Source organism: Paralichthys olivaceus, chromosome 4, assembly GCF_024713975.1.
Source record: "Paralichthys olivaceus isolate ysfri-2021 chromosome 4, ASM2471397v2, whole genome shotgun sequence".
NCBI classification, from domain to species: domain Eukaryota; kingdom Metazoa; phylum Chordata; class Actinopteri; order Pleuronectiformes; family Paralichthyidae; genus Paralichthys; species Paralichthys olivaceus.
The window spans coordinates 16,444,954-16,470,263 of record NC_091096.1 but is presented as its reverse complement, the minus strand read 5'-3'; the positions used below and the strand labels follow the sequence as shown (position 1 = coordinate 16,470,263).

Genomic DNA, 25,310 nt, shown 5'->3' with positions numbered 1-25,310 from the left:
GTGCACTGACGGCTGCTGTCCTGAAACACTGGTGTGGAAGGATGCACCTCATCACGGCTGAGCACAACTGATCGTTCTCATATGGAGCCCTGGTTGGTTTATGTAAAGCATTGTGCGCATCAGATGAAAATGACGGTGGTGACAGAGGGAAAGCCTTATCAGTGCGGTTTAGATCATTGATACTGTTTGATGTTATGTGAGAGGTCAATGTGATTCTCTTGGGCCATTTGACATTGGCTTTGGCTTATCGCAAAGCAACATATTGTGTCGGGTGTGTTTTTAAAAGAGTCACTTTAAGCTCAACTTAATATCAGTGGTCCTGATTTGCTTTTTTCTCTCTGTGGGATGTTTGAAAGAAAATCAAAAAACAAGAGGGTGTAGGAAAAAACTGAATGAACAGCAGGTCAGTTGACAAAAGCACTCAGCTAAGTATTGTTAGGACTTTATGAAAAAATGTATTGGATGAAGTCTGGATTATAAATGAATCTGTATCTCGCCCTTACACATAAACTGGTGCTTCAGTGAGACAAGCGTGTTAGCTAAAGCTAAAGAGATGATCAACCCTTAATCTCTTTTCTAACAGTCATGGCTTATAGACTTGACCTTTACAGTTGGCCATGATCCCACTAACTCAGTTACTGCTGCTTTATATAAACAATATAAAGCCTTCTCTGAAACAGCAATGGCACAACTTTGAATAGCACAGTTAATTTATATATTTTATATTTATATTGTGTATTTATTTTCAGTTGCTTTTGCCTGAAATCTCAGATTCATCTATTCATCTATGTTATTTCTGTTAGCGTCTCGTGAAGCTGTGATTTTGTTGGTGGTGGTATAATTTTCTCTGCCTGAGAGCAGCATCATTTAGCACATTACCATCACATAACAGAAAATAACAGACAGCAGCATCTCTGCTGTACTTCCATCGGGATGCTGCCACTGCGTGCAGACTGATGTTAACCTCCACCTGTAAGTGAAGAGCATGAAATCAGTGTCTAATGTGCTTCAAAGAGAAAACTCATGGGTTATTAACTTTGTTGACACTGCAGCTGAATTTGGCCAATGCTTGGACTTGGTGCCACCTACTGGTGCAAAGCTGATGTTGATCTCTGGAGAGAAAATAGAAAACTGTCAGGATACGATTAGAGAGGCTTTAATTTGATCCTAGATGGATGTGTTGCTTGACCTTCCATTAATATCAAGTCATAACCACTTTCCGCACCACTTTCTAAACACTGCACGTTTTCTCTGGGATTATAAATCACTTTTATAGTAGCTTTAAAAAAGATGTTGGACACCATTCATGTATAAATCATAATCTCTTCATGGGTGAGGTTAAGTGCTTTTAAAATTGGGCTTTTCCCCCTGAAACCTCTTAATATTTAAAGTTCTTAGGTTGCAGGGTAAGGTCTTTAAGATCAGGCTAAATTACATAAGTTACACCGTCTGTTCATTCGCAGGTGTGTGTGTTTGATGACAGTTATATTTTAGTTATTTTGTGCTTTATCTTATGTATGTTTAAGAGGTAACGTAGACCAGCTTCTAACAGGATCTGCACCTAATGTCTGTACTTCATCCATTCTTGTCAGCACCTTGTTAGATTTATTAACAGGCAGGTTAACAACAACGTGCCTTATTTGTCATGTAAATTCAAATGTAACATATTTTTAATTTGTGACAGATGTCAGACTGCCAACTAGCCTATTGCAGGGTTATTAACATTTTTCTTTAAAATGCATATGCCTTCTCGTGTTGTGTGTGCATGCAGGTTGCATTTGCACTGGATGATCTGTGCGTGATTGCTTTAATGAGACAGCAGAGTCTACAGCAGCCAGAGTCAGGCAATGTCACTGCTGCTTTTCCTCCTCACTATGAAGAGGCCTTTTGTCCTCGCTAGAAAATCAATCATCCGAAGACATCATTAAACACTGTTTTTTCAACTGATTGAAGTCACATCAGGTTAAATGATTTCAGTTATTTCAACTATAGGGCTCTGAATGCAATAATACAAATATATTTCCTTCTGAGATTGATTTACCCTGAACACTTGAAAACTCCATCAGAACTCTCATTTATCTTGTGAATTTTTGTTGCAGAGATGAATATACAGATGGGTGAGACAGGTGATGCATTCTGGAAAAAAAAACTTGGCAAAAAGGCTGGAGAAACAAGGTGACAATATTTCCATCTGTGGGTACGAGGGGTCACTGAATGGTTGAGTTTCAAAATGTTATGAAATATATGCTTCCACAGTCGCCTGAGCTCAAATCAAGGGAAAATGGGTGTAATATGGCAAATTGTGTATTGGTGGGTTAGACAGCTCTCCCCACCACCATCACTAAAATATAATTTGGAAATAATTTTTACATAAATGATTTGTATGATTCACTAATTGTGGCCAAGTAAATGTAAGCAGAGCTATGATGAAAGGCATAAATAGAAGTAAAAGTTTCCATCTAGATGCAAAATCTTAATCATAAATTTACCATGGAAATGGGAAGTACAATTTTCTACTTTTCACGCCTTGTATGAAAAATGTAACTGAAATGTGTTCCAGATATTTTCCCTTTTCTGAAGTTTTAAAGCTGGGAGGCTTTTAGATGGATGCACTCCAACATCGTGTCTCCCTGATAGATGAAAGTTAATGTAGGCGTCTGGGAACCTTTGATCTGTATCTCTGCCATGGACTTTTAGCAACAGAACTCCTTCCCCTGGTGAGCTGTTGAATAAATCTCACAATTTAGAAATGTATTTTTGAAGAACATAAGAGCTCTGCATACCTTGTGTTTTTGAGGAGGGAATAGGATGAGGAAAAGGAGAGGAGGCAATCAGTGGAAAAGACACATAGGTTACCAGAAAGTTCCTCTAACGTTTTCCACCAGTGAGAAACTCATAAATCACACTGATGCACACTGCAGCACCAATACAATGCCGAGAGGGAGAGACGCCCTTTTGTCTAATATATCATAGCTGGACATTCTACTGGTTATGCACAATGTTATATTCTCTATCATTTACACTCAGACTCTTTCTTATAAAGCATAACAAAAGACAAATGTCTCAGTCCGAATCTTGTAATCTGAAAAAGTTAACAAAAATATCTCTTCATTTTCATTATGGGGTTTGTTCCTTTTACTTTTTTCTGTCTTTGTTTGTTTAATGCAGGAGGTGCTGCTCTCATGTCCACTTCCTCTTGTGGATCATCTGGCTTTCATTTCGTGTCTGTCCATCCTTTTCTTCGACTTTCTCGCCCTCAGCAAATCATTTTCCTCCACCACCTCACGTCGTAGTTTCCGTCTCATGAAGCTGGAGTTTGCGTGAAAGAGATTCCCTGAGCTTTCCTCCTCCTCTGATTGGCTGGCAGCATCTGATGAAATTCTTTGCTCACGTTTTAGTGGGTTCCACTTCCTCATCCTACCTGCTGGTTGTGCCAGAGGATATTTCAGCTCTCTTTTGGTATTCCTCCAGTTTCCCTTGCCAGCGTGATGTCACCACCAGCTCGGTCATCACCACCTCTTTCATGAGGAGGAACTGTGTCAGGTCTGCAGTTTGCTTCTTCACCATCCTGTTGATCCAAATCATGCAGAGCCTCCTGTTGAGATGGAGACGTTTCATTCTGCTAGTCGTTGGCATTAGGATGTTTTCTTGTCTTGAGTTCTGTGTGGAGAAACAATATGTGATTTTCAACTTATTTTCTCCTTTTCCTGTATAACAAAGCCACCGAGTCTGTTTCCTAATGTTTGCTAACAGGACAGGCAGACACCAGGAAACGTGTATTACGATATATAGTTGTATGAAAAGTGTTGTTAGAAGCATCTGTTGCCCATCACGCGCCCATCTCATGGTACAGATGCACTTTTCTAATTAAATGCAGCATCCACACCATGCTACACCCGTGTTTTCACATTGATTTTTATCCTCTTGTCTGCTAATTGAAACACACAGAGTTGGCTGAACAGAGGTCAGTGTGGATTTAACTAAATGAACGCTTGAGTATCATATTTCCCAGTCATCTTAAGCGAAAATAGTCCCTTTAATAAAAGCTAGTTTTATAATGATGATAATAATAATATATCTTTGCATGTGAACAAGTTGAATTTTCAAGCACCCCTTCTTTTCTAGATGTTGCCTAGCAACACAAGCTTCAGGACTTGTGAGGCCCCACTCAAAGTGGGTTTCACCCCTTTACTTACCTAATGGATCACATCAGCATAAATAGCAGCTTTAGAAACAAAATTATTTCATGTGTTTTTTAGAGACTTTGACAAATTCAATCGCACATACAGTATACTTTTTACCAAGTAAAGCTTGTACAGGTTGTATTTGTATAGGCAGCTAGAGTTAGGGCTTATATAGATAACTACCATCAATTAAAGGGGCTGGATATTGTTAATAAACCAACTTAAATGAAGATACAGCATCCAAAATCATATTTTTAAGAATTAAATAAAAACCTAACACTGATTTTTACTACTTTGTTATGGAAATCTGCAGCCTGCACACACACATTATACAGTTGTCCTATCAATATCAACATCAATGGAAAATCTTTATTTTTAGATAGGGCTATTATAGGATCAGTAAGAACAGAAATATCTGTAATAGTTTGCGTTCTGTCCCAATTCCCATCAGAGGCCTTCTGCTGTTGTGTGTTGTGCTCCAACAGGTGGCTGCTATTTCTGTCAGTCCTGATTACGACCACAGGTCATAGTCTCCATCAAAATACTTTCCCCCTCACGCCATTTTGTTTAATTTCATTTACCATTTGTACTTTACTTTTGACCTGCCTTTTATCATCTGCCTCATTTATCATTGTCTTATCTGAATATTTCTCTCGATCTGTCTCAAAGACAAATGTCAGGGACTGACTGTTGACTTTATAAGGACGTGAAGGAAGGATCATATCCTGTTTCTCTTGACAGGCTGTCTGTGTCAGACATTCATTCACAGATGTGTCAATTCATTGGCCTGACATCAGTGGGCTACACCCTTTCTGGGGACCTCTGAACCTGTGAGAATGGATTCCCATTCCCATTGGTGTGTACATCTGCTGTTGACACACCAGCTGACATACTGGATGGGACACACACAGACACACACATCACCCATTAATAATCTGTGCTTCTCAGCCTGTTGAATGTGAGTCATTGGACTGTTTCATCTATGAGCTCCACAGAGTCAGGGGTGAGTTTTATATCCCTTTGTTATAACTGTAATATATGATGAAGTTCGTTAACAGCATTATCACTATGGTATTTTCTTTATTGTGTATTATTAACTGTTATAACTGCACTGCACACTAATCCAACAAAATGTCCTGATGGCATGACAGCAGTGACTCTCCAGCACAACGCAGCACTACCCAGTCCAGTAGTGTCCTTATGTCCTTGTGTTTAAAGTTGTGCACCCTCATGTCAGAAAACATTGTTGTGTCTGAAATCAAATTTTTTCACTCCCTCCTACTCACTGTTGAGGGAGTTCCATATAGAGGAAAGATGACTATATAGTGAGCTAATAGGCAAAATGAAAATAACAGACACTACTCCGGTTTTTTTTCTTTGTATTTCACATTACTTTGATTGGTTGTCTGCCACAACTTTCAGTTCTTTTCGGTTTATATTAAGTTTAATCTGAAGCTTTTTATTTAGATATGGAACCTTTATGTTTTCACATCATAAAGTTCTTTATCCTCTCATCTGTGGGCTGAGTGCAATGCATGATGGAATACAGAGTGCTTGGTTAGTGACCACTGAGTTTTTCATAATGCATTTTGGGATACAATGAGTCCACTATACAGGGTATAGAAATCCCCCCTTAAACATTACAAAATGGCAAACCCACTAGTGGACTGAGTAGTGACTGATTTTATCGACACAGCAGCCAAACGTTACTTTGGGTCAGTTTTCGAGAGGACTTGAAGAATAGATGGAGCAATTGTTTCCTTTGTGTATTTATATAAAAGATGAAATTGTTTGTGCAGTATACTTTGTTCTTTTGGGCTTCAATAATGTCACAACTCTAGAGGCTTGTTGTTGGTACAACAAATTTATAGCAGCCCAGTGAACTACATCATTGATAAATCATTTCATCCATCCACACACTGTCTATTGCCTGTATAGTGGACAAATGGTCTGAACACAGGCATCTACAGAGTCCAGTTTCCCCATAAGACTTTACTTACCCTGCACACCGGCAAGCAGGGTATTATTTTCATCTGTGTGTGTGGGTGGGTGGGTGGGTGTGTGGGTGGGTGTAGATAGGTCAAAGGCCAAGGTCAACACAAATATCCCAAAACGTATTTTCAAAGAAATCTAAAGTTAATGTGCAACATAAAATGATTCCCCATCATATAGTCTAAGTAATGTCAAGAAAACACAATGAAGGCAGAACAAATATGTCATGCATAGTTCAAAAATGTATAATTCAAGGTATCTCTGCATCCTCCAGGACTACAGACATGACTTGTAAAGCTTATATAGATTGAAAAGTATTGTGATAGTTGTACCCACAAACTCAGTGTTGAGTGATGGAGTATTCTGTACACTGACACTTTTGTATTCCTTCACTAAGTATTTGCTCTGGTTGGCTATTCAATTGACTGTTGCTCCACCTTTGTGGTTCGGCAGTATTTTAATATAGAAAATGATAATAGATTGTAGGCTATGTCACAATTAACAATGGATGCATTAGATAAGTATGGACGGTCCACTCCTAACGCACTGATGAGCTGAGTTCATGTACAGAGCTCTGTCACAATGCATCTGCAGTCATGTGATCAAAATTAGCCGACAGGAACAGACTGTGACTCTGAATCCTGCAGGACCAGAGTCACAGACCTCCAAGCCAGATAACCATTAATAAGCACAAGACAGCTGCTAATGTGCGTTAAAAGTTAGAATTAGCTTTTTTTTAATGAGGCCATGGCCTGTGTCGCCTGTTGCCCTGGCTCCAGTTACAATGACCTGCAACACACAGTGAACACAAATAACAGTTACAATTACCAGGTAACAGTCTGCACCAATACCACTGAATTCTTGAAGTCTTGACATCAAATTCAATACCAAAGCAAAAAAACCCCAACACAGGCTACTACACACATACACACACACACACAAGTACACACAAGTACATGCGCTTCAGTCAGAATACAAGCTGTTTAATGTGGGAAATGAATTAAGAAACTTAGCATTATATTGACAGACTGAACATTAGTGACAGAAGCTAACTAACACTGTGATCAACTGATCCAACTTATGTTATCATAAATCATAACAGCCATAACAAGATAATGTTAAACTCTGTTAACGTTGTGCTATTAGAAACTGAAACTCACTCTGAACAATGTGTATTTTCACTTGCTTAGATAAAATTGAGATATTTCCTCCTATCATTTGAAATACTCTCTGGCACAGTTAGCATCCTGGCTTTTGGTTGTCTAGAACTATTGATGATCATCGTTGAATGCAAAAAAATCTCCTTTGCCAGTCCTGGTGTGTTTTTGAGTTGCACCTGCATCCAGCATTCCACTTTACTGTTTATTAGTTAAGTTCTTATTGTATTTTAGCAAGGCGCCTCATATCACTTCTGGCAATTTGGAATGATGAGTAAAAGTTAACTCAACTTAAAGCCAGCATTTCTTTATATGTTCTTTAATGTGACTGATTACATTTAGTTTGTCTTTAGTTTTGTCTTTGAGATGCTAAAAGCAAATTGGCAATCTGGCTGTAACAGAAGCTGTCCAAGGTAACTGACATGTCAAAGGAGAATGGAAACATAAGTGAGACGAGGGTTGGGCACCTGATCGACTCAGTCAGAAGCTGGAGAGTGGCAGCAGTACAAGTGGGTGATGAAGCAAAGTCGAGAAGGGTTGGAGGAGAAGGAGGGAGACAGACAAAGACATTGGCAGAGATAAAGTAAACAGATCAGTGAGATGAATCCATGTATGGATCCAGGGGAAGCAGGGGTTCTCCCGGGGGGGTGTACTGTGTCATGCCTGGCTCTGACAGTGTGTTACCCTCCTTTGCTGGCAGCCACCAGAGCTACTCAGCCTTTAACCAGGCTCTGCCCTTTATACATGTCTACATTTCTTTTTCCATTTCCATTTTTCATTACGCTGTTCAGTCTTATTTCATTTTGCTCCGTTTCGTTTCAATCTTTGTTTTGAACCATTTTTTGCATTTTAATATTATGCACTTTTTTTTTAACTTTTTCTGTTTGACATCAGCACTGATGATGCTTGTCTCTAATCAATGCCAGTGGGGATGTCAAGGCCTTCTTTGGGTCTTCGTTTATGATGGAAAATAAGAGCACATCTTAGATCTTACAAATAGAGTTGATCTATAAAACTGCATCCATCCATCCATCCATCATTTTCTGCCAATTAGCCACGATTGTTCTCGGCATAGCAGCAGGTCAAGTAAAATAATCTAGATGAGATCTATAATGTCCGGTGAGACCTACGTCCACCCTGCATGTGGCCTCCATAAATTGAATTCAAAGGTCTAATGGAAGGTTCCCAGGAGGCCTCCTAATTAGATCCCCAAACCACCTCATCCTCATTTTAATGTGAAGGTGAATCAACCTTTTTACTCTTTTATCGAAGCTCCTCATGTCTCCAAGGGTATGTTAAGGTCCAACCGGGCCCAGGGGTCTCCTCCTTTGTAACCTTTATTATTATCAAACGGTGAACCCCATCCCAGTGTTCCATGTTACCTTCCATAAAATGGATTCTCAGTGAGTTCCAGGTTTGGTGAAAGAAGGCAAGCACTGGTATCAGTTTGGTCTGCAGTTTTGGCAGATAGTCAGAGTTGAGAATTTGGAATCAGTTTCAGGAGAGAAAAGTTGGACCGGGCATTACTGTTGGATAATCAGCTTATAGTTAAATCTGTACACTGGTGATTATATCATGTTCCAAATACAAACTTTATTGAGTTATCGACTTTCAACAGGACCATTCCAGTCAAATTCAGCTTTGCACAAAGATCCAATAGAAAGGCAATGGGTGTGTGGGTGAAAATACACACACACACACACACACACACACAGCCAAACACTTAGATGCTGTATATATTTTTTCACTATTGTATAGCGTCTCTTTTATAATTCCAAAACAGAACAGTTATTTTTCATGAGTGAAGTGAACCCTCTCCCAGTCTCTCCCAGTATGAAGCTCTCTGTTGTTCCTCTGGACTGGTAGCTTGTGGTGAGGAGCACTCTTTACATGTGTGGAGGCAGAAAAGCATGATGATGGAACTGACAGAGGAAGAGGAGGAGAGACTGTCTTTTGCATTATTTACAGCTTACACATGTACTCAAGAGAAGAATGCATGATACTGTTATCTTAAGAACATTTACAACTGGAAGCTTGCACAAACCTATCTGTCCTTTAAAATAAAGAGGAGAAAAACAACTGATGAGGAGCGAGGACAATAATTGGGACAATGGGACTCAAGGGCAGAAATTGGGGATTTCCAGCATCATATGTATGTCACCTGGTCCACTGATGTGTGGAGAGCTCATCTGTTTCCTGCTGAGATGGAGACTTTTCTGTTGCTGTAATTGAATGAAGAGGCCACTCCTGGTTGCTGCTTTACATTTGTTTAATTAAGTATTTTTTTGTATCCCAGATTAAATGTCTCCTTCCAGTATGGGTATATGGCATATGAAACTAAATATATCAGCCTCTCCGTCTGTGCACTCATCCCTCTGCTTATCTCTAAATCACTTCCACTTCTCTTCCTGTTCATCCGTCTGCCTGAGAGGCCACCCTGCTACTTCCAATACTGATAAAACCTGTCCCTCTTCCCTTGTCTTCTACTGATAACACTGCCAGAGCAGAAGAGTAATGGAGGGGGAGAGGAGATGTTTGCAGAGGCTTGTGTCAGCTTCACTGTCATGTCATTCCAGTGTTTATGACTGAAGTGTGTATGTATAGACCAATTAGCCACGACATTAAAACAGTTAAGTGGTTTTAATGTTGTGTGTGTGTGTGCGCGCTGTGATAAACAGACAGATGGCGTACACTCCAGGGTTCAGTGGTGCAGACCTGCCAACACAGGAGATTCAGGCAAACATGGAGACATCACGTGGGAGTGTTTGTGTGTATAGACGTGTAGAAAAGAAGAAGCATTACACATTTCAGAAGGGAATAGAGATCGTATATATACTGTATGTGTGTGTTGTCAATTTGATTTCCTTGAGCAGTGCTGAAAGGTTATCCTGTATACAGACTATAGCCTCAATCTCTACATGTTCTAAATATATACGTGAATGTACTCAGCTAGGACACACACATGCACACATACTGTGCTGCACATGCATTTATTTTTCTCTGAGCCTCAAAGGTCAGAATCGCTCTAACTTCAGGGAAATGTGCTTTTACTGCTCAGGCTGAACCCAGTTTGTGGTTACAGCTTGGGAGATGTGAGCAAATTGTTATTCTGTCGCTCTCTTGGCTGTGAGGATGAGTGTGTGAGGTGATGGATTGAGCTCAGCCACTGAGGTCATAAGACCTGCTGACAGAAGCTGTTTTCAGACCTGACAAGCCAGTGAAATCCAGTGAATTGGCTGCAGAGTTTATCCACAGTCTGCCTTTCACGCATTATTCAGGCGACAGGCGGAGCAGCCAGAGGCAGGAAGTGACGTATTAACTCCGCTGCAGAGATCTTTTGATTTTCTCGGCACCACACAGACAACAGTGTTTTTTCAGCATCTGTTGTGTGTTATAAGCATCATGATCCCACGCCGCAGTCTTTTGTTTTGATTGACAGACTCCTAGTGGCTGAAGTTTCATTGTGTGTTTAGCCATTACCACTAAATGCTCAATCCCAATCCTTGGCATAAGTGTTAACATAAACCTGAGTCTATCTTGAACCCCACAACCAAGTCTTCATGCTCAACTGAACAAAATGTTTTCACTTTTCACTCAGTGAGGTCTACTCACCACACCACCAACTCAACTGGATCTAGAAGTGCACACACACACACACACACAGACACACAAACACACTGCTCTCTCTTTTCACTGTGTCAAGTTTTTTTTTTTTTTTGTGACTCTGCAAAGCTGTCGGTGCCAGGAAGCAAAGTGGCACCTCCCTGCTGTCATGCCCCCCTTCTGGCCTGGCAACCGCCCTGTAATGCCTCTCAAATGCAGAGTGCTCAGAAAGATGTTACAGAAAACAGCGAGAAATGTTGTGCAAGCTTCCCGGGATGGATTTAGTTTCCTTTTCTTTCTGCTGTCCATATTTTGTGTCTTCCTATGCTGCTATCAGAATGGTTTGTCTCGATTGACCATCTGATTTCCCTCCTGTTTCCTCCTTTTGTTTCACCTTTGGGATCAATAAGATGCTGTACTTCTTCCTACTATTTTATAGCATCTCTTTTATAATTCCAAAACAGAACTGTTATTTTTGAAGTGATCCCTCTCACAGTTTCTGTCAGTATGAGGCTCTCTGTTTTTCCTCTGGACTGGTAGCTTGCAGTGAGGAGTCTTTTACATTATTTACAGCTTACACATGTGCTCAAGAGGAGAATACATGATACCATTATCTAAGAACATTTGCAACATGAAGCTTGCACAAACCTCTGTATTTATCATCTTTCAATCTTGTTTATTGATTCTCTGCAGTACCACTGAACCGAGCAAAGTCTAATAGCCTCATTAAGACAACTTTGCTGAAGGCCATTTTGTTTTGTTTTTCCACACAGCGTTAAATTAAGAAAAGAAAAAAACCTGAACCACCTCAGCGTGATGTCCGAAAGGGGAAGTAGCTACTCAGCTGGAAGGTTGTGGCTCTATAGCACTGGGGTTCATTGGTTTCAGAGGGAAAGTTTAACATTCTGTTGTTCAACATCCCAATTGCCACTTGACTTGGCTTTCAGTGTAGATTTTCAAGAATGATGAAGGCAGCAGAGGTTTATCTTGTTATATCAGGGAGATTTTGTGGTGACAGGATTTAGTGCAGTATCAACATGTTTGTAGGACTCTTGATTTAATTGTCATTAAGCTTGGTACTTATGCTGTCTCAATTAGAACTCATGATGTGCTTGATATTAAACACAGCTGTAGTCACCAGGGCCACACTGGCTCCGAGTGCGAGTTCAAGGGCTGCGTCACTGATCTGCTGCGTCTCATAGTGTTCTGTTGTACACACAGGGAGCGTGAGTCCTGCTGGCCAGCAGCAGAGCCGCTACATGAGGTTACATGCCCCCCCTTTATTTCCTTCAATGAAAGTAACCTATGTACTCAAATATATGCCAGGACTCTCCAGTATGAAGCCTGTGATACAACTCCATCCTGGGGAAACAGTGACACTGTTGTCTTTATTAACATTTACCCCAGATGTAATTTTACTAAAGAAACCTGCTATACGACTAAAATGACAATATATAAACGTCCCATTCAACCGCAAAATTAACTGCCATGGCCTCTGCCATTTCTGAAAATGTTAGCAAACCCTTTAAAATTTGATGAAACTCTAAAGCTTTGAGAACAAAGTCATGAGGCTGAGAGTATGCCAAGAGCAGAAGGCACAATAACACCACAACTCATGTCACATTGTTCAGTGATTATGAGCAGCTGAGGATGAAAAACCATTCAGCTCACTAAATGTAACCCAGAGCGAGAAGAAAATGGGAACATGTGTAAATGAGTATATTGCCGCCATTTATATCTAATTAAAATGCAATATTACCACTAATCAATCAATTCAGCTACTCTAAAAGGAATGTGTTCATACTCCAAATAGATAAAACAACTGAAGTAGCTAATATGGGTTATTTACAGTAAATGGAGTCATTAGATGCAGTCACTGCAATGCAAGCAGTTAGACTAACCATCATGAAACGATTCATAAATGCTCCCAAGTCTGAACAGAAGGTGGTTTTGTTTGCTCTTTCTTTTCTGCCAATATGGCATTAATGCAGTATAATAACAGTGTCAGTTGTCTCATCATATAGCTGCATAAAAACCAGACAGAAGAGTGAAGGAAATGGTGCACTAGGGACCTTTAAAAAAAAAAAAAAAAAAAAAAAAAAAAAAAAGATGCATTGCCAAAACACTGTAATCATAAAGTAAACTTGAGCAAGACACTGAATCCCAAGTACCCAGTGTTGGTGTGTGGTGGATGGATGAGAGGGAGGGTGTAACGCACTTTGCTATAAATTGCAATATAACTTCAGTCCATTTTCTGATTGAGGACTACATGTTCCCCCGTATTAGAGCTGCTACTGCTGCTCTCATCACATCCTTTGTATATCAATTCTTTCTCTGCCTCTGTAATTCATCTCCGCACACTCAGCATTCTGTCACTGTCTCTTTGTTACATTGCTCAGTTAAGTGTGTGTAATCTTTATAAAATGCCCAGCTGAGAGGAGAGGCGAAGATAAAACTCTCTCCCTCTCACTGGATACATGTATGCAGGTTGTCTGCAGCTGGTAGCGAATTTGTGGTTCTGCCTCCATTAAGGTTTTTTTATATTGTTCCATCCCAGTGGATTAGTTTGTCTGCTGTAAATATCTACACACAGTTGTTGGTGCGTGAGTGACAGCGAGAGAGGGAGACATTGAGAATGTGAGTGAGTGAGAGGAAGTGAGAGTTGTAAGTCAGAGTGACTGCACTTTTGGTTTGCAAGACTCTCACGGCTGGTTGCCCTTTGCTGTGTGTGTGCGTGTGTGCGTGTGTGCGTGACCAAGATACGTAGGGAGCCAGTCTGTGGGTGTCTCTCATATCGGAGAGTAAGCCAGTAGCAGCAGCAGCAGCATCAGCAGCAGTAGTACAGTGGAGCGTGTTCAGTGTCTGGATGTTAGCGTTGCCTCTCTCAGCTGTGGGACGGAGCCTGACTGTAGGTAAACACACACACACACGATAATGTTTCTTCTGCCTATCAGCTCTTGTTCCATGTTGGCTAATTGTAGTTGTATTGTGTTTTTTGATTCTCCTGCTGGTGTATTGAGTATCAAGCCAAACAGTGGCTGTACAGTATTGTTCTTTGAATCCAGAGGATTAGAGACAGCTGAGTGACATGAGGTGATGAAGGGATTTACATTATTCTGAGTGAAATGTTTCCATCACTTCATCACGTTCACATATTTGCATGCACACATATTTTCTTACAGTATTTGCATAACCCGGAGTGTGCCTGCTGTGGTTAGTGGCAATTTGCAGTCGGTGTTTCCAGCAGAAGGCACCGGCCATCTCTACACCGTGTGTCTGTGTGTGTTTGTGGCACTAGACGGCGAGTTGGAGGTGCAGTGGGTGTGTCGTGTCGAGTTTCCGATAGTGTGGAACCTGAGCTGGCTGCTGGTATGGCATGACATGAAATTGTTAGTTAGACTATATAAAGAGAAGATGATAAAAATATATTGTATAGAACACAAGCGTGAGTAAAGGAGGAAGAACTTGAGACAAATCGATGCAGTTGAAGACAGACAGCTTCCCACTCGTGCTTCCATCCTGACCAGATAATGATTTAAAAAAGGACAGATTGCTTCAAGATCATTCCCTTGAGTAAGGAGAGAAGACTTGTATGTCCCTCTCCTCCCTCACCTGCATCCCGTGTCCCTGATCCACATCTCTTTGCCTGCCCCTCTCCAGACGCAGCCTTGTTCTCTTAATTCTTGTTCCAAGGGCTGAGTTGTGAACGTGCTCAGAATGAGAGCAACACAGCCACGATTGAGGAGGGAGGCAAGGTAAAAAGGGAAGACACAGGAAGATAGAAGACTAGAGCACAGCAGGTGGAAATGGAGGGGATAGCCTGAAGAGGGGGAAGAGAAATGATGAGAAGGTGTGTGAGACTTGCATCTAGTATCTACAGATTTTAAATTCTGGCTACATCGCAGACTTTCCTCAAGCATCAGCTCTCTGTTGAAGTACAGTTTTTCATCCATTTCCAAGATCAGTTTGTGGAGCAAAATCATTCGAGAAAAGCTAGTCCTCACATCCCTCCTCAAAATGTCTGTGTCATCTAAAACGAGTAAAATGTTTCCACTCCCTTGAAAGAAATGACAACTTGTGAGTGAATTCCTGAATAGTACTTCTTGTTACTGCTCACACATCCAGTACAGTACATACATAATGCACACTCAGTTTCTCCTGGGAGAGACTCTTGTACCTTGATGTGGAGTGTTGTGTGTCTGAGGCATGACTGAATCATTCATTTAGTCATATAAATTGCATATGCTGCACTAAAAACAGTCGTGCACACTTTCTGTTCAGTGCATTTATGATGCAAGTTGATAAATAGCTTTGCCAAGGACTGCCCATTTGTTTGCTGTTTGGTTTTTGTGTGTATTTGTTTGTAAGTAAGATTACACAAAAACAACTGAACGATTACCACGAAACTTGCTGGAAGGATGCAGTTCGCGTCGGGGGGATCAGGAGATAAAGCGTTTTCCACTCTTTAACAGGAAATAATGAATGGAATTTGATTAAACAAATTGTTAAGGGAACTGATATCCACAACCGTGAAAATTGGTGCATGCTAATTTAAGGGGAGTGTTCAGCCTTGGCCAAGGTATGCTCTCCTATGAGTGCCATTTGGGTTTTTCTGAAAGTTTTAGATGCTGGATCAGAAAATTTATCAGGACCCCTGCCTCCAAAACTGAAAAGAGTTAAAGAATTTTAAAAGAGTTAATGTCCCAGTTGGGGAGACCTGGCGAGGAGGACGCTCTTGCTCATGCAGATGAGATGGATAGGCAACGACTTATAAATTTGGTTTGTTGGTTGCTGATTTTTAGCATGAAGGTAGTCTGAGTGTTTCTTCGGCTTCTACACCACGATAACTAAACATATTTAAGAAAGCAATTTGTTAGAAAACCACTCTCTTGGTGGATTTGCTCATTTCTTAGTTTTGAATGAAATAACATGATCTGTATTATCTTGGAGGGTGAAGTCATTGAAGCCACCTATTTAAGCAGGTGGATATTTTTCAACAGCTTTTCAGCATCAATACGACAGAAAAACCCTGCGCTTCTCAAATGAAGCGCTCCATGACAGAGAACGTCACCAGGCTTGTGTATCTATGTGTGAATCAATTGAACTTATTGAATCTCCATATGACCATTTTTCTGCTCGTCCTCTCACAGTTTCTATCTCTGTCTCTTTTCATCATCGGGCACATTCATCACCTGCTCATTGCACTGATATCATCTACTCCTACAATTCCTCTCAACACTCCATCTTAGCATTTCTTGTTCCCAGAGGTAATGATGTAAAGACACTGCTGTCATTCTGCCAGTTGGCTTGTTCGCCAGTGTGGAGGTGGTACGACAGCGTTGGATCTGCACCATCCTCGTGGTGCGTAGCACTGTCCTCCTGGTGTGTAGTGTTTGTTGGCACTGAGACAAACTGCTATTTGTAGGAAAAACAAGGAAGACTAATTTTTTGGATGTTCAATTTGCAGTCATATTTCAGACATTCATCACATGATTATTCATCACAAAAATGACTTAACTTGATGAGAGCGTAAAGTCACATTTCATTAAGATCTTCATGCTGATAGTCAGAATGATGCCAGCCCATCTGGTCCATGTTCTTAACCTTGAACAGAGCAGAGGGTCTTGGATCATAAGAGGTGTAGCTTATTACATTATTTTTTAGCCTGAATACTGCAGCTCAAATTGTTTCTGTTGCACATTATTTAATAATATTTGCTGCACCATATCACGTAAAGCTTATAGAGCCTTTCAGATCTGCTGTTTGCAATGCATAGAGTAATATCTGAAAAAATGCTGCTCCGGCCAGATCTTTACTCAAGCATCACAACTCAGGCAATGAGGGGAGGTTGTGGTGCTGCAGAGGAGTCAATACTGTCACCCATTGTCAATAAAATGCCATGGATGTAATTTAATACAGGGCATTTCATACCTCACATAGCAGCCCTCATTCTCTCCAGGTTAAAAGAGGGATCTTCGGATTGGGAGAAAAAAAAAGGGTAAAAACCCCTCGAGGTAAAGAACAAGGGAAATGATGGACAGAATCTCCCCCCTGTCTCATTAGTATGTACGACAGAAGGTGCAGCATATGACAAGACAAAAAAATGTGTGGCTCTGCAAGCTTTTGTTCAGTATAATACTATTTTAAATGTTTCATAAGGGAACTGCAGCACACCAGAGTGCATTTAAAATGAGATGATAATAGTTTTTTTATTTTCAGACTTCCTTAAGTGCCATCCATCCATTAGCTACACTGCCATAGCTTTACCGCTTATCCTCAGAGGGTCGCAGAGGGGCTGGAGCCAAACCCAGTTGACATTGGACGAGAGGCAGGGGACAGTCTATCACAGGGCTGACACATGGAGACAAACAAAAATTCACTCTTTCTGTGAGAGGACGATGGAACACTGGGAGAAAACCCATGTTGGAGAACATGCAAACTCCTCACCCCAGGTGACCAGCAGGTTCTCACCTAGAACCTTCCCTGATGCAGTGGTTAGCACTGCAGTCGGATGTGCAGCCACTGAATATTGTGTCATTGACATACTGTGGCAAGTGCATATGTGGCCTGAAAGCTCAGGTTCATTTTCATAAAACCAAACTGCTTTGGTGGACAAATGATTGACTTACTCCAGTAAAATAAATGACTTAGTGGTTGTCATTCTGTGATTCATGTCTTCCTAGTACAGTGTTTAAACTCAGTTAATGGCTTGTTGTTGGAAGTACTTTTAACTTTTATGAAACAAGTACAGAGCAGCAGTCTAGTTAGTTTACATGAGCACAAGTTGTTCCTAAAGCAGTTGCAGTTGAGTCACACTACTAAGAATCGGACTCATTATTATTTGTATTTGAATTTATTACGATTGATAGTATGAATAATGTGAATAATTCTTTAGCGATATCACAAACCTTACATTTCCACTTTAAGTATGCACATATTGTAATATCATCTATTCCAGAGTGAATCAGTTAATCAAGTTTTGACACTCTTTATTATTACATTGCAGGAAATTATATTGAATTATTCATGTTCTGAAAAGTCTTTTGGTGCGTGGAGGTCTAAATGCTGTATGCTGTGGTTGGTAGTGGGATGGTTTTGCTTCAAAAAAAGATGAAATAAGCATCTTTTTTGGGGCTGCCTGTCTTCTGCTGTGAAGTCGCTGAGGCTGCAAACGGAACCCTTGATCAACATGTTCCCTGACGAACGTGCTCTGCTCTGAGAGATGTGTCAGCGTGATCTCCGGCTGGCTCCGACTCGCCTATAGTTGGTTTGACAGGTTGGCTTGACAGCAGGGCGACCGGCTTGTCTGTCTGAGATGTTAGCGACATTTGACACTGCCATCCCAGTTTGTCACCGCACCAAGTTCAGTGGTGACAAACACACAGGGAAGAAGATGCTAATGCTAAGCAGTCTGCCAAGTACTGTATGTTTGTTGTGCGATAGATGTTTTGTGTTTTACGATCTCGTCGAGGCAGTTTGTGTCTGTTTTCCTACAAAAAAGATTTCTTGTCTTTCTACCTAAATTCATTTTCCATCTTCCACAACTCTTTCCTGTTCCTGTCTTTCACGCTCTCATAACCTCACTGTCTAGTAACAACTTTCCCTTTATCAATCTACACCTTTGCTTCCAAGCTGCCATTCTGTCTCTCTTCTCTTCCTCTTGAATGCTCACTACACTTACGGGATCAGTCTGCACCCCCCCCCGCGCTCTTGTCGACGTGCCTGTGGATGTTGTTTGTCACACCACTCATTATGAGTTGCCAGTCAGTAGAATGTGTTGCAAAGAGAATTCCAGTGCAAAGCTATCAGGATGTGGTATTTACACCTTCAGAGCTTACACAGTTTATGTCGATGTGTTGAATATGTCCGTTTGCTTAGATTTACCTGAGATGCACTGCAAAGCATTTCTACTTAGTCATTATGAAACATATCAGAGTACTAGCTTCAACTGGTAAAATGTGCTGTTTAACTCAGTCACTGCGATCAGAGACAAGTGTTAAACTGTAACATAAACAAGGGTGGATACTACAGTTTCACAATAGTTGCCGGTGTAGTCCCTGTTGTAAACCTGCTTGTTGGCTTTTTGCTTGGCCTGTAGTAATGCTGGTTGCAGCTTTCTTTCGGAAACTGCAAAGTGACCTGCAGCAAGTGAACCACAGTTAGTAAAGCAAGTTCGAGGAACTCTGAATCTGCACCACTGCTGCTCAGAAGCAGCTGTTCAACTGATCATTTAAAGCTCATATTCAGATTGTACAATTGTCATACTAAGAGCCTCATTTCTGCAAATGGAGCAGGTCCTCTTCCATGAAACCAGCCATGTTGCACTGCTATGTTATTAAAATGGACAAATCGAACACTGCCTCTGAAGAGTCCCTTAATGTTTTTGCATCACCTGCAGGGAATAGTAGATTCCCAAGTGCTTGGGAAAGAAGGGGCTCTGTATTCTGTTGGTTATAATCTCCAACCTCACAGCTAGATGCCACTAAATCCTACACACTTAATCAGCCATTTATAACTTTACCTCATGAAATACAGGGCAAAATAATAAAAGATGAGGACAGTAACTAAATCTTGAATATTAAGCTGTTTTGTTCTGTATCTAACTGCACTTAAATACTTGGCTTAAGCACGTTCCATAATAATTCTTAATCTAATACTCTTACTGCCTTAGCCTTTCCCCCGGCAACCACTCTTCACACAAACTCAATAGACTAAATGTTTTTAACTGAATTAAACTGATTTACAAGAGCAATACCAATCCATAATCAGCACTACTGGTTCACAAATCTCTCCAGCCTGATGCAACAGAACAATAGGCATTGAGAAACATAAAACAATCTCTAAACCAAAGCAATACTTCATTAAGATCCATGACAACAGTAAATCAATATATATTATAGCGATAAGTAACCATGGATTGGCTGAGCTAGTGGTTAAACCCACAGACATACTTTCCATATACACACACATACTAACAGAACTTCAAGTTAATCTGGCTCATCATGGGATTTACATTGAGAGAGGCTGTGCTCTCCTCCCAGTATATGACCCAGTGTTTAATCACCTGACCGCCCAGTTTACAATAACCCAAAGTGGGCCAAGCCACGCAGCTCAGCCCTGACATCTGGTACAACTGGGAAGGAGGGTCGTGAAACAGCTGGTAGGAAGCATGGAAAGTGGGTTACTGGTATGAGTTTATGATTAGATCACACATGAGGGCAGCTGGGGTAACATTAAGAGGGATGATGAGGAGGAGTATTTAATCATTTCCGGCTTAAATCTATCATCTAAATGATCCAATATCGATTCAAATGAAAAATATGAGCTTCTGAAGGCTAATGCACTTGGGCCATGCTAACTTAGGCAAACATTTCCATGGAGCGGCATCTCAAACATGCCTGTAAACATGAAACGTAGCTTCACTTATCTCACATATTTTCTCTTCTCATATTGCTTTTATTTACTGTCTATCTCAACCACTGCAATTTGACAAAATGATCATTGAGATCAAATTCCAGTGTATAGGGAGGAATGGAGGTGTATTCGTTTCCTAGACAGGTCTTTTAATAAAAAAAAAAGAATGGGGCACTGCCTAATTGTCATGAGTCTGGTGTCTTAGTGTGGTCTAAAGGAACTTGATGTTCCCACTTCTTGTTGTTTCATCTGTCACTCTGTCTCTTTACATCTTCTGTCTCTGTTAGACTTTGTTGAACATGAAGTGGGCTTTCAAGTGTAGCCACGGTGTTCAACAATTCCCCATAGCATTGCTGCGATGCACAGAGAAGTCATTACATAATGGTATGCATATGAACGCGCACACACACACACACACACACACACACACACACACACACACACACACACACACACACACGTGCATTTACTCTCAGCACACTCTAGCTGCCAAGTATGACACATGGAGCCATTGTCAATTCATAAACAGAATTTCAGTTTATATGTTTGTTTCTGTCCCAACGTTTAAATAGTAGAAGTGTAACATAAAATGAAAGAATAGCATTTGTCCTGCATTTTGGATTATTATCACATGTACAGTTATAATTCTATATGCATATCATACAGTCTTATATCTACATCCAAATCAGTGATTATCTGTGCAGTATATGTGACTTACAAAGAGCACAAATCTGATACAATGATTTATTTTATATTATTTATATATTTTATAAATTTTAGTTGAATACCCCTGTGATACATCTTCCATCTATAGCTTGTCTTCTGACTTCCTGTCTTTTACCACAATTACTCATTCATGTACAAACAGCCCCAGAGTCTGCAGGTAGAGGCCACATTTGAGCTCTTTTGATCTTCTTAGTTACCCGAACTGCAGACAACCACAGATTGACAGGAAACGTTACTTTCAGTATTGTTTTTGTGTGTCACAGAAAGGACGGCCAGAGAGAGAGACCTCATGTCCCTGATGATGTTCATGATCACCGATGAAAATTGATCAATTTAGGAACTGTCAATCCATAACAAATAGACGAGAATAATGAATAATGCATTTTCACTCAGTAGCTTAAAGCAACACTATGTAACTTTTACTGAGCAACAGCGCCCTCTGCAGCCACATTTGTTGATTAATTCTCTATTTAAGTGGTATTCATGTGTGTTAAAGACAAAGCCTGTCAGCCTTTAAAGGTTCATTCTAGTGGTGAAGTGTCATGTTGCAGCTGAAGACCCTTCACCTCACCCTCCCCTTCCAAACATGATGAGAACCTGGTACTTCAGTTTTCATAAAAAACAGCAGCCTCCGTAGAGAGGACCCACTCCCATAGGTATAAAGTATTTGAATATAAAGGGCCCATTCTAGGGTAAAGAAAACCACAATTTGTCCAATTTAGAGGAAACACAAGACATCACTAGGATTATTTTATATTCAGTTTCTGCCAATAGATCCCTTTCACCTAAATCTTACACACTGAACCTTTAAAACTCAGTGGATATTTCTCATGATCTCCAGCTTCCTGAGACAGAAGAGCTGCCAAAAATTCTGGATAGAAATCATTTAAAATTTTCCTTGCTGAAGATTGGAGATGAAAGCTGTTTTTTAATGACTTCTGTCTTACTAACTGATCTACAGTTCATCATCACTCTTGACCTCGCCGGGTCTGATTCTGCCAATAAAAGCTGCAAGATGAATGCACTCTGCTTTTTCTCGTGATGATATCTGCAAGATTGGTGAGGATTAATGTTTGTGGTTGTTAAATGACAATTCCAGAAGAGCCATTATTTAATTAAGAGCCCTGTGGGTGTTCAATCATCTCTTATGGATTGCAGTTCTTTCATATCACTGATGTATTAAGAGCTATTGATTGCTGCCATAGATGAATTCACGTTGATGACTGTAAGACAAAATCCTCTGGAAGTCAATCATCTGATAATTGATGAATTGTTGGTCAATGTTGTTGGGGAGATGAGTATGGTTTTGCTGAGTCAGGCTTTTAACTGCATTGAGAGTACAGAGATGGCTGCCTTTCTGAAAAATCTGACCATGTTGACAATAAATCATTTGCAGTAGGTGTTAAATGCACAACATTCAGCTGTTATTACATCACAGGAATCACTCACAGGGGATGTTAAGTGTGAAGACAATATATTAATTTTCATCTCTATGAACTTTGCCTATTTTACTCCAACATAATAACTTTATAGCAACAACAGTAATTTCTGTCTTCAGTTATACATTAGTGTATACACCAGGACTCTGTATTGTTTGAAATACTTTGATGTAAACACAGAGGGCGTTTTTACACCTGAAAGTTTGGCTCATGGTCAGGAAATAAGGTTTTACTTATTTGTTACATTGTTCACATTTAATCTGGGTAGTTTGGGATTCACATTGTAATACAGGGAGCGGACTATAGACTTAGGTACATAATGTGTCGTCACCTACTTGGGTTGCTTCTACCTGTACTGATTCGTTTGTCGATGGGCTTTCATCTGATGTGAATTTTGTTGCCAGAGTAATATTATGGAATTACTACCAGTTAAGGTCCTCGTCTTTCAAGCATCATATCGTCTCAGGCAAAGTCTACAGGCAATCCTGTGAGCTGCTTCTGTTTCTTTTTCTTATTCATTCTTATTCAGCCCAAGGTGGCTGTGAAAGCCTGTAGAAGATATGTTTTTATATATGACCCTATTTTCCATTTAACTAAAGAAGCACAGCTTTTAAAATGCTAAACACAATCAGACTGTATTTAAAATTAAGTAAAGATCAATATCAATCTAAGGAAACTCTCGCTCTCAGCTTTTGCTAATTGACAGTTTTCAGTGTTTGCTGCTTTAGAAACATTTATTTTATTTATTTCTAAAGTGAACAAGCCTCTGTTTGCAAAATGTAAATCTTGGACTCTTTTCCATTGTCCCCTTGAATCAACAGATTTGTCAGGTTTTGGAGCAGAGTGGTGACATTGCGTGACATTGTACACTAAAAACCAGATAATTTTTGTTAAACTGCTGTTTGTTGCATGAGGTGGATGTTTGATGTTGACACTTTTCCATATGTTTGCACTTGCTGTATGAATGTTCTCATTTTTGTTCAAAGAAATTTGATTATTATTTCAAATTTCAACTCACATCCTCACTGCAACAATGTTATGAAAGCTATTGTTTCATGTTTGAAACATTACACCCATAGCTCGAAAAACTCTTTTCTTAAACTGACATTGAACAAGTGAGTCAGTGTGTCATTGTACTTTTTAATCACTTGCTCTCCATTTATGAGTCCATCTCCCCCTCACTGGGTTTTTCTCTTTTATGATCTGTTGAAAGTCTGTGAAATATCACCATCTGAGCTGGTAAATCATCGTTTAGCAGCGGCATAATGGGGACGGAGCAAACAGAATATAGTTTGACATTAGCATCCGACTCAAGGAGAGCAGTCACATTTGCATGGAAATGTGTGTTTAGTAGTAATGAATTATGCAGAGCAAGAATATAAAAAGAAAGCATATCGGCCGATACCAATCCAACACCAATGCATTAAAAAAATAACACTTTGCTAAGAGTTGTATGCTACGAACTCTGTATGAAAGCGATGATTGCTATCATGGTTTTCAGCCCTTTGCCGGTCTTGTAATTTGCCACATTTGTCACAATTGGTGGACTTTCCACTATGAAATGCATATTCCCCTATTGTGGGATTAATAACAGTTTATCTTATTTTATTGCTGAAATTGTAGCTAGCGGTGGCTTATGCTACACTTCTGAAAACTGCTTCTTCTTTATAAAAACAGTACTTGACAGTTGCAGCACAGCGCAACTGCTGTTCTGCAGCAGAGAAGAAGAGATTTCCCCAGAAAGGAAATTGCAGTTTCATTTGGGTGAAAGAATATACTTTAAAGACGTGTAAACTTGGTTCATGGATTCACGTATTTGCCTTCCCAGACATTTGTCAGGCAGTATCAGAGGCGTTTCTGATGCCTGGATCACTGCTGCCTCTTTTACTTATAAGGTCTTTAACTGTCACCTGCTCAAAGATACGAGTAAGTGTTTCAGCTGTCATCATCGGGACATTACACCACCTCCATCATGAGACTTATTATCTCAGTTTAAGAGCGAGTGGAGAAGCTTGCCCTCAAGCAGTACGCCTCTAGATTTTTATTAAGAACACTACACACCAAAGACCTCATTATCTAGCCGAATGGCTTTTATCTCTCTGCCTGCTTGAGTCCGCAGCACTGGCTCTGTGTTTTGTCATGTTACACGTTACCCGCCTGCACACAATCGGGAGGAGAGAGGTTCAGTCACAGCCGTAAAATAGTAATGGAGCCGCTCATTTGGCAGGGAAAGTGTAATGAAGAACATTTTTCCAAGTTTATTTACCGCCATGGGGCGATGAGAAAGAAATCAATGCTTTATTGGTTTCCAGCAAAAATATAGTATGGGGATAAATATTTAAATTAATGTAATAAGTCCCAGACGTGGCAGTGGGCAAGTGATTTTGCAATTGTGGTACAATCATATGGTCTCACTGTGGGGGAGAGAGCGGGAGTAAGATGATTCAGAAGAAAAGAGCCAGCAGGGAAAGATGATGATTCACTTGTCATTGTTGAAGTGACAAATTTTGTGAGTTGCTGACTAACACCTTTCAATATGTGACCTGCTGAATAGAAATATGACTCAGTGTGGGTTTTTATACAACATGTATGTGTTTATTTAATTCATTAATTGAGCTCAGGTTTTTTTTAGGATAGAAAAGACTCATAGAACAATTTAAAACAAATTTAAAGAGATATTTTCATGTGGTGTTAACATTTTCTAGTATGTCATTCTTCAAGAACTAGACTGGCAGTTGATCGTATACCTCCGCCAAGGTCGAACAATCCTACACATGACAATCTAGTGGTCTGAT

General features: G+C 40.2%; 1 protein-coding gene across 12 annotated transcripts in view; it reads left to right on the top strand.

Annotated features, from left to right (window-relative positions):
- The window catches only part of mctp1a (multiple C2 domains, transmembrane 1a), a 138,979-nt gene that overhangs the window by 12,903 nt on the left and 100,766 nt on the right, over nt 1–25,310 (top strand). For 2 of the 12 annotated variants that reach the window (XM_069523925.1, XM_069523923.1), the window contains exon 1: nt 13,641–13,844. The exons of 8 other annotated variants lie outside the window; for them this stretch is intronic. In XM_069523925.1, the coding sequence (XP_069380026.1) occupies nt 13,803–13,844 (42 nt within the window). In that variant the 5' untranslated portion in view covers nt 13,641–13,802. Of the gene's footprint in view, nt 1–2,099; nt 2,176–13,640; nt 13,849–25,310 lie in introns of those variants that run through there. 2 more of the 12 variants (XM_069523928.1, XM_069523927.1) reach the window with 2 other exon arrangements.